The sequence below is a fragment of the Mytilus edulis genome, chromosome 9 (assembly GCF_963676685.1).
Source record: "Mytilus edulis chromosome 9, xbMytEdul2.2, whole genome shotgun sequence".
NCBI classification, from domain to species: Eukaryota; Metazoa; Mollusca; class Bivalvia; order Mytilida; family Mytilidae; genus Mytilus; species Mytilus edulis.
This window is the reverse complement of record NC_092352.1, coordinates 4,729,314-4,740,032: the sequence shown is the minus strand read 5'-3', so window position 1 is coordinate 4,740,032 and position 10,719 is coordinate 4,729,314. Positions and strand designations below refer to the sequence as shown.

General features: G+C 36.9%; 1 protein-coding gene across 1 annotated transcript in view; it reads left to right on the top strand.

Moving 5' to 3' along the window:
• Positions 1-108: 108 nt before the first annotated feature.
• Positions 109-10,719, top strand: part of LOC139489399 (location of vulva defective 1-like) — a 60,813-nt gene continuing 50,202 nt past the window's right edge. Inside the window, exons 1-3 of the mRNA XM_071275715.1 lie at positions 109-3,989; positions 6,762-6,943; positions 9,887-10,060. Coding sequence (XP_071131816.1) covers positions 244-3,989; positions 6,762-6,943; positions 9,887-10,060 — 4,102 coding nt within the window. The 5' untranslated portion in view covers positions 109-243. The remainder of the gene's footprint in view (positions 3,990-6,761; positions 6,944-9,886; positions 10,061-10,719) is intronic.

Sequence of the window (10,719 nt, the reverse complement as noted above, 5' to 3'; positions counted from 1 at the left end):
CCATTTGTCTATACTTCATTAATTTTTTTTTTCGATGCCTTTTGATTTTAGACTTCGGTGTTATATATAGCTTATATTATTCAATGAAATGAGAAAAAGTTCCATCATAATCAATTTGTGGTATACCCTTAAGATCATTAAAACAAATAAATTGTATTTTGCAGTGCATCTATTTTGTAGATCTCAAAGTTCTTTAAACAAATTAATTGTTTTTCAGTTGTACCGCCATGTTTTACATACCAAATGTTTAGCGACAAATTTTTAAAAATAGAAAATGCTATGTCCATTTATACCTCTGCACAAGTGGATATATACCTTCTGACGAAAAACAAGTGTACAACAGCAACAATAATTTATTCTTATTTTGAATTATACAAGATAATAAACATAACTGCTAGTACAGAAGTGAAGGTCGGGGGGAAGAAATACAGTGTGAAGTTCAAGTTTAACCCAGGAGAACATGACATAGGATACTATCGTTTGTATGCAAAAATAGGATATCCTGCAAACATGTCATACTGGATGGACGAATCAATGTTTGTGAAAATAGAACAACCACCACCACATGCATTTATAAAAGGTGGAACCGGAAGGACTATTGGTCAAGGACTCGCAGAATTTGATGCTCGTTCTGTGTCGTATAGTTTAACTAAAGGCCCCGGTGATCCATCTGGACTTATTTTTTCTTGGAGATGTCTCAGTTTTGTAACACATACTATTTATAATCTACTGCGATTTAATATTGACCCAGTATCAGCGTTTAATGATATACGTAACTTTAAAAAGAAATGGTACGAAACTAACTTTGTTCCGTATATAGAAAACAAAGTCGCGTTCATCGATGGTTCTACACTTTACACCGTTGTAAATAGCTTAAAGAATTCTAATAATTCCCAGTGCATGCTTGGAAGTAAGTTTTACGTCAAGGCTGAACATGACAAATATCCCCCAGTGAAAAAAAATAAAGGCCATAAATCATTTGTAACAATGACAACTACATTGGAAACAACTATACCGGACACAACTACACCGGACACAACCGTACCGGACACAACTGTACCGGAGACAACTGTACCGGAGACAGCTACACCGGACACAACCGTACCGGAGACAACTACACCGGATACAACTGTACCGGAGACAACTACACCGGACACAACCGTACCGGAGACAACTACACCGGACACAAATGTACCGGAGACAGCTGTACCGGAGACAACTACACCGGACACAACCGTACCGGAGACAGCTACACCGGACACAACCGTACCGGAGACAACTAAAACGGACACAACTGTACCGGAGACAACTGTACCGGAGACAGCTACACCGGACACAACTACACCGGACACAACTGTACCGGAGACAACTACACCGGACACAACCGTACCGGAGACAACTACACCGGACACAAATGTACCGGAGACAGCTGTACCGGAGACAACTACATCGGACACAACTGTACCGGAGACAACTGTTCCGGAGACAGCTACACCGGACACAACCGTACCGGAGACAACTACACCGGACACAACTGTACCGGAGACAACTACATCGGACACAACCGTACCGGAGACAACTACACCGGACACAAATGTACCGGAGACAGCTGTACCGGAGACAACTATATCGGACACAACTGTACCGGAGACAACTGTACCGGAGACAGCTACACCGGACACAACTGTACCGGAGACAACTGTACCGGAAACAGCTACACCGGACACAACCGTACCGGAGACAACTATACCGGACACAACTGTACCGGAGACAACTGTACCGGAGACAACTGTACCGGAGACAACTGTACCGGAGACAGCTACACCGGACACAACTGTACCGGAGACAACTGTACCGGACACAACCGTACCGGAGACAACTACACCGGACACAAATGTACCGGAGACAGCTGTACCGGAGACAACTACACCGGACACAACTGTACCGGAGACAACTGTACCGGAGACAGCTACACCGGACACAACCGTACCGGAGACAACTACACCGGACACAACTGTACCGGAAACAACTACACCGGACACAACCGTACCGGACACAAATGTACGGAGACAGCTGTACCGGAGACAGCTGTACCGGAGACAACTACACCAGGACACAACCGTACCGGAGACAGATACACCGGACACAACCGTACCGGAGACAACTACACCGGACACAACTGTACCGGAGACAACTGTACCGGACACAGCTACACCGGACACAACCGTACCGGAGACAACTACACCGGACACAACTGTACCGGAGACAACTACACCGGACACAACCGTACCGGAGACAGCTACACCGGACTCAACCGTATCGGAGACAACTGTACCGGAGACAACTACACCGGACACAGCCGTACCGGAGACAACTACACCGGACACAACCGTACCGGAGACAACTACACCGAACACAACTGTACCGGAGACAACTACACCGGACACAACCGTACCGGAGACAACTACACCGGACACAAATGTACCGGAGACAGCTGTACCGGAGACAACTTCACCGGACACAACCGTACCGGAGACAGCTACACCGGACACAACCGTACCGGAGACAACTGTACCGGAGACAACTACACCGGACACAGCCGTACCGGAGACAACTACACCGGACACAACCGTACCGGAGACAACTACACCGGACACAACTGTGCCGGAGACAACTACACCGGACACAACCGTACCGGAGACAACTACACCGGACACAAATGTACCGGAGACAGCTGTACCGGAGACAACTACACCGGACATAACCGTACCGGAGACAGCTACACCGGACACAACCGTACCGGAGACAACTACACCGGACACAACCGTACCGGAGACAACTACACCGGACACAACCGTGCCTGAGACAACTACAACGGACACAACCGTACCGGAGACAACTACACCGGACACAACCGTACCGGAGACAACTACACCGGACACAACTGTACCGGAGACAACTACACCGGACACAACCGTACCGGAGACAACTATACCGGAGACAACTACACCGGACACAACTGTCCAGGAGACAACTGTACCGGAGACAACTACACCGGACATAACCGTACCGGAGACAGCTACACCGGACACAACCGTACCGGAGACAACTGTACCGGAGACAACTACACCGGACACAACCGTACCGGAGACAACTACACCGGACACAACTACGCCTGAGACAACTACACCAGCGCCTCTTTATGATCTGATAGCTCTTACGCGATTTTTTGATATTGACTTTATGTATGAAATGGAGTCAAAACCTAAATCCGAATTGAACAACACACAGTATGTCCTACCTGTTCCAGATAATGACACACTGGTTTTAAACGAAATGTTAGAATTTCTAAATGATTTATATAACCAAGAAGAGTCTGAAGCTTTTCAGCAGGATACAGACGACTTTTTTGAAAGGTTGTCTGATAGCTCATTAACTCTTGATAGTTTGTATAAATTAAATGGTCTCTCCGGGTTGCCTGAAAGTGCGAATGCTACATTTTTTGATAATCTACTTGAATGGCTACAAAAAACAGATGTATCGAAACAATTTGCATATGAGCTGCGGGATTTGTTAAACAGCTTTAAAAATGTCCAATCTTACATCAAAAGTGCAACAGAGCTGGTAGATTTAATAGGAATTGAAGGATACTTCAAACTTATCATTGATGACTCTGGACAATGTTTGATGGATTATTTGGGAAACATATTTAACGGATTTGCTAAGATAAACTCATTTGATTGGCACGAAATGAAAAATCAAGAAAAATTTTACTTGAACTGGCTAGAGGAAGAACTATTCAATTCTAGTGCTTGTGGAGCGTTCACCGAAACCGATAATGGAACCGGAAGTCTGACAGTAACCTCTCAAGATGTCACATTTGGAAGGGGATTTTTAGTGTACATAAGAGTAGAATTTGAGGAGTCTATTAGTTATTTTGTACAACATGCCCAATCAGATCCGGGAAAGCCTCCAGTACTAGATATAGAGTAAGTACAGATTATTACACGAAAAGAATAATAAAAGGTAAATAGAAAACTTAAAGATCTTATGAAGGTACTTTTACGCCAGTAATGTTTATTGAAAAATGTTTCTAACTTCCTTAGGAAAAGTGGACGGTTTTGGCTATTCTTTAAGTGTCATATCGCTCTCCATGTATTTACGAACTTGAGAATTCTTTGCTTTGAAATATTTCGTTTTGAACATTAATCCAGAAAAGCGTTAAACATTCCTTTGGATATTTTCCCTCTCATTTTATTACTTCACAAAGGAATGGATCTACAAGTAATCCATTAATGAATCTTCGCTTTAAAATTATTGAATGAAAAATCGATGTGAATTGACTTACAATAGTTTTGATTACAAAGGATCCCTTAGTGAGGGTCTAGGTAGAGGGTCCTTAATTTCATTATTTTTCATTTTGGGACAAATTTTCTTTATCTTTAAAAATAACGGTTTTTCTGTAAAATATTCACAAAATTTAATATTACTATTAAATTTGTCTAATATTATAAGATTTTTTTATTCTGCACGTTCTTATTTCTGTAAACAGTATTATATTACCTAATTCTTTTATTTTATAAAGCTAAGGAGATGTGGTATGATTGCCAATGATACAACTACCCACTAAAGTTCAAATGAAATGGATGTTAGCAGTTAAAGGGGCACTAGCTGTCAAATCCATGTTCACCGATTTGACTCAAATTATCATAGTTGATTTGTAATATACTAAAACGTATATCCAAATTACAAAAAGTCTGAAATAAACAGTTAACAATGCATGTACACGATAATATATTTAAACATTTCGTGTGTATTGTGGTCTAGACGCCATCTAATTAACTATCGAGATGACCTCCGAATACTGCCGATACTCACATTACACGATATAAACATAAACATGAATATAAATAGCCTAGCGACCTCGTGTATTTGGATTTTTATAGGTCTGTTTGATATCATGGTATAGGTTAAAAAATAAGTTGATTAACTTTTTAACCTGTATAAGAATGATTTTTTTTGTGGATCGAATTGGCCAACGAAATGATTCACCTTTGTTTCACTTTCAATGTTGACATTCTTTTCGTTTTAATGGCCAAAAACGACTTATGCATGCGTATATAACCAATCTCTATCTAATGGGATAAATTGAAGGTCTCATGAATACGGATATAATGGGGTCGAATTATTCACTTGCAAGTGAATAATTCATCAGCGATATTTCTTTTGCTTATTTTGACAAAATTGAACCAAATTGGCTGCCAAAAAAGAATTATGATTTCATTATTTCACTTTTATTAGTGATTGAACCAAACGAAATCATATTCTAATTTTATTCATATCTCGTAGCTAGTGCCCCTTTAAAGGCGACCATACGGCTTTTATCAATGAGAAAAACACATACTCTATAGTCGACTATAAAAGGGCCCGCCATGACAAATATGAAACAATTCAATTGAGAAAACTAACGGTCTAATTTATAACAAAACAATTTAGAAAAATGAATGTTACAGACATGAACCAACTATAAACTACAGGCTCCTGACTTTGGACATGCACACATTGAATATGGCGGGGTTAAATATTTTGGAAGGCCCAACCCTCCCCTATCGTGGAACAGTGGTGGAACAGTACAAAATAACAACAAACTATAAAAATCAGATGAAAAGGGCTTAACTCATCATACCGATAAAAAGCAGAAAAAAACATCTAACAAATACACAGACTGGACGTGACAGTGTACCTCTACATACCTAAAAACAAAACAAGACACAAAGCAGTAACTGACAGCTAGTTCAAAGCCAATAAAAACTTATAAAAAAATCACATATCTAAGACTAAAATATCAATAAGTAAACATCCAACATCCTATAGATTTTCTAACAGTAAAAACAATAATGATATCAATAAAAACAATATTCAAAGATTTAATTATAGTGTTGAATTGATTACCTTTTGGAATAAGGATTGAAGTTTACCCGGAACATATCTAAATGCCCGTGCTTGGCAAAAAAATTAAGATGTTCACTTCCGTTTTGAAATACGCTTTCTACAGGTACAGCCAAATTTTAAATCCTAATCTTTGTATCTATGGAAGAATTAAGTTAAGGTTTTAAGTAATATTTAGGTATCGAAATCCCAGGATCAATAATTTACTAGTAATACATATATTACGCTCGTTGAAATCCAAAACGTCACTGCAGACACGAGCATATCGAACGAGTGAAATATATAAACACCGTAAGACGGTGCCAAAGGAACATCATCGTTAAGAAAAGGAAAAAAAATTGGGCATGAAAAATCGTCCCTTTTGTCGTAATGTGATGTGTAGAATTTCTGGTGTAAAACTGAAATATCTAAATTTAGAAAAGGACAATTATTTCTGTTAATACTTGACTTATTTGAAGTAAGTTTCTTTTGGGTAAATTTGACATTATATTCAGATAATTCTTGATTAATTAACGAAACAATATCATTAAGATAACGATAAGTGTCGTTGACTTTATCAATTAAATTGAATTTAGACGGATCTTTACTGTGTTTGGCCAATAACTGTGATTCATAACAGTACAGGAACAAGTTTGCTATTATTTTTCCACAGTTATTGTTTATACTTTTGTTCTCCATTATTCTTTACTTATTTTTTACCATTATTCTCTATTCGGTACACCCCACCCAGACCCTTATTAGTGGTATTCAAATTAAAATAACAAAAATATGCTTTTGACTAAATAATAATTTGTATGTGTACTCGTTTGCAGATGCAGATTGAATTGCATGAAGAAGACTGCTTTGAGTTCTATAATGTCGTTAAAGGCTACATGCCCTTCTTGTACGTATGAACAACAAAAAGGAGTTAAATTCAGGTGGATAGTAAAAGATTTCGATTTATTCAGCAGGAAATCAGCAGAAAATCAGTATTGGGAATCTTGGATGTTATCTGGTAATTTTGCGCAAATTTTATTTATATGTAAACAATTAGTAATAATTAGTATCAACCTTGTAAAATCTTATTATTAAACATTAGCTAAATTGTGTCAGATATATGGTTACAGATGATACTGTTGTGACAAGAATTCTAAATTGACCATTTGAGGCAGAAAATGTGTTCTTTAATTGACAAATAGGCATACAGTAAGATGTGGCCAGCTGGTGACAGAGGCTGGATTGGATACTTTATATAATCTTGAATGTTGTAATGATTGACTGCTAAACATTACATTTATAGTATTCTGATATGCTTTCAATATGTTATCAAAACAATTTTAAACTGGTTCTATGCATTTTTTTCATCAGAAAATATGCAAAGCTGGCAATAATGAAAGTCTTATTTTCAAATTCTTTAAAAAATTGAAACAGGGAAGGGGTATAAAATGTATAGTGAAGAAAAACTTAGAGTATACACAGTGATTTCTTTAAGACTATAATTCTGATATATGAAATGAAACTTATTTTAGAGAGTTTTCTGTTTGAATAAATGTCTGTATAGGTTGCATTTTCTAAATACATGTTTTCATATACAGTTAAAACTACAACAAACATTCTACTGAGTTGGTGGTATACTGCATTTATCTTGCCTGTCTACCCGTCCACTTATATGTTCGTTTGTCGTTCCGTCCAAAACTTTCATTGCATATTTTTTTGGTTCTTTATTTTTGAAAAAAAAAATGATGTTGATATAGTAATGTTGAGGTGAACTTTGAAAGTATGATCCGTCGGACAGTCACTTCTTAATAGATGACATGTTGATAAGATCCATCGGACAGTCAATTCTTGTTAGATTACACTTTGTTTAAATTTGTCGGAAAGTCACAACTTATTGGATGGCACTTTGACAATTCTGTCGGACAATCACTTTTTCAGATGACACTTTGGTTAAATCAGTCGGGCAGTCACTTCTTGTTAGAAGACAGTTGAGTAAATCTGTCGGGTATTTCCTTCTAATTGGATTACATTTTGATTAAATCTGTAAGGCAGTCAATTCTTTGTTGGATAACTCTCTGATTAAATTTGTCGGAAAATCACTAATTGTCGGACAATCACGTTTTTAAATGCCTCTATCGTTAAATCAGTCTGGCAGTAACTTCTTGTTAGAAGACATTGGAGTAAATCTGTCGAGTAGTCACTTCTAGTTGGATGCCAATTTGATTAAATCTGTAAGGCAGTCACTTTTTGTTAGCTGACACATTGATTAAATCCGTCAGACAGTCCCCTATTGTAAGATGACACCTTGATTAAACATATCGGCAGTCACATATTTTAGATGACACTTCCATTTAAAGTAAGTTTTTACAGTAAAATACAGTTTATATCTAATCAGAATAACTTAAGCTTAAAATATTCAAAAAGTTATTCAGTATCACTACTATGAAACCAATCAATGTAATTTTTTTTTATTGTTAGTTAGAAAGAAGTCCAATATATTATGACCGTTCACCCAATAAATTGCGATAGCTTGTCAATGCGCTTGATTTGGGTCAAATAAGTTTCGACAGTTTTCATATATCGATATCGATTGTGACATAAACGGATGCGATTAATTATCATATGTGTAACGTGTCATGAGCAGCTTTACGGTTGCCATTAGAACAACCAGAACTGCTTCTTAGTGTATATCCAGTTTTAGTCGGTTGTCATTAGCGCAGCAAAAACTGCTTATCCTTCTGTTTGTGTTTTAATTGTTACTTTGTTTTATGGGTTTGTTTATTTTTCTTCAGCGTATGTTTTTATTATCCCCCTCGTTTCTCTCGCAGGTCTCATTACTCTTTGAATAGTAGCTCATAATCAGTTGTAGTTAAATGATTAACCGTACTCAGTCATATTTAAATACTATTTCATACTCAACGCTAGTTTTGACCAATATTTGTAGGGTACGTTTATCATTAGCCATGGTTGATGACATAGAACACTTCTATGTTGTCATAGTCATACGCAACTGTAAAATAGAAAGCAGGGTTGTCCGGCAGATCAAATTTCATATATTTTTAATACATATTCAAAATGAGAACAAATGTGATGAATACAATAATTGGGAGTCACTTACGACCCTTACAGTTATTGCGATAATTCTTTTTTTTTTCATTCTGCAAAGGAACAAACTCACCAAGAAGAGGAATAAGCGTTTCCAGTGCGACCGGACTATTGTACAATTATACTGCAATAATGCGCAATTTTGATATATAACATGTGCATCAGCATGAACGATATAATATATTTATGAAATAATTCTATTCTGCCATGCTGTATGCTCATTTTAACATGGGTAGGCAATATATTTGTTAATATCTTAATACCGAGCGTATTAAATGTTTACAAATATAATGCCTACCCATGTTAAAATGATCATAGAGCATGGCAGGATAGAATTATTTCGATTCTAATAGGAATATTTGAACTTTTTCACTTCGTCGCGGACCTATAGTAGACGCTCGGAATGTCGCCATTTTGATTTCATGAACCAAAAACGTTATAGAAAATCAGCAGTTATCAATAAAAAAGAACAGAAACATTTAAACTTACTTTTAGAGTGTTTTTTTTTTTATTTCCTAGCGAGCAACACCAACAAAAATGTCCCTTTTGATCTCTGACGTTGTTCAAAATTCATCTGACGTTGCAATTGCAGTTGTGACGTCAATCAGGTACAGCCCATGTTCTATTTGAATTAGAACATGGCTTTGTACCCAAAGCTTAAGAAGAACGTCATATTAGAACAAATCATAAACTACAGACAGGGAAACATTAAAACGCATAAAATATAAGAAGAATATATTATGAGCTACATGACATTCATGATTATATTTACATGTATTTCTCTTCAATACAAATTGTATAAATCCTTGTTAATTTGATTTAATAAATATAATGCTTTATTTCATGGCAAATTCAGAACTGGAAACCAATGCATTTGTTATGAAAGCCAATGTTTTAAACGCTAGTACAGGATATCTTATAGAGGCTCACATGGAGCTTGCAACAGGGGAGAAAAGCATTAGTATTTGGACCGTCAATACAAACATACTACCGTATGGAGGGTCTTGTGAGATTAAGGATGCAATCTGGGGTAAGTTGTCTGAGATGGGCTTTGTTGCTTACTGAATTCATTTTTATATTTGGCTAAACTTCTCGAATGTTTCTAGACTATTAATAGCAATTTTAACATCAATCATATCGTACTTTCTAAGAGAGAAAGATGTTGAGATCATCCCTTTGAGATTTTTATGGACACCATCACGAGATTGTTGACCATTATGGAATATCTGTTTCAAAGATGGCGGTTGTCCTAACCATCAATTCCGTCCTCTTTCCTCCGAATGTGACATCCCCAAAATCGATTATGAACTTATTCAATTTACTTTGGTAACTTTTCGATGAGGACTATCTTAAGACAGTTTTAATGTTCAGTCTGAGACATATCTGACGATGGTCTATATAGCAGTCATAAAGTTTCTCATACTCTATGAATAAGTTCGAAAAGCGGACCCATAGAATCATGAATGAATGTGTTTAAGCAAGGTATTCATGGCTTATAATTCAGTTTGAAGTAGTCTTCTAAAACTTGATTTGGAATGCTAACTAGACAAAAATGTAATAATTCTATCTTTTAGAGTTATTGCTACAAACATGGAAAACGATTTTATATTGTTTTATCGGAATATATATTCATTAACTCTATTTGGGGAAAAATTAAGAACTCTGTTTCCTATATAATTCTAATTTAAC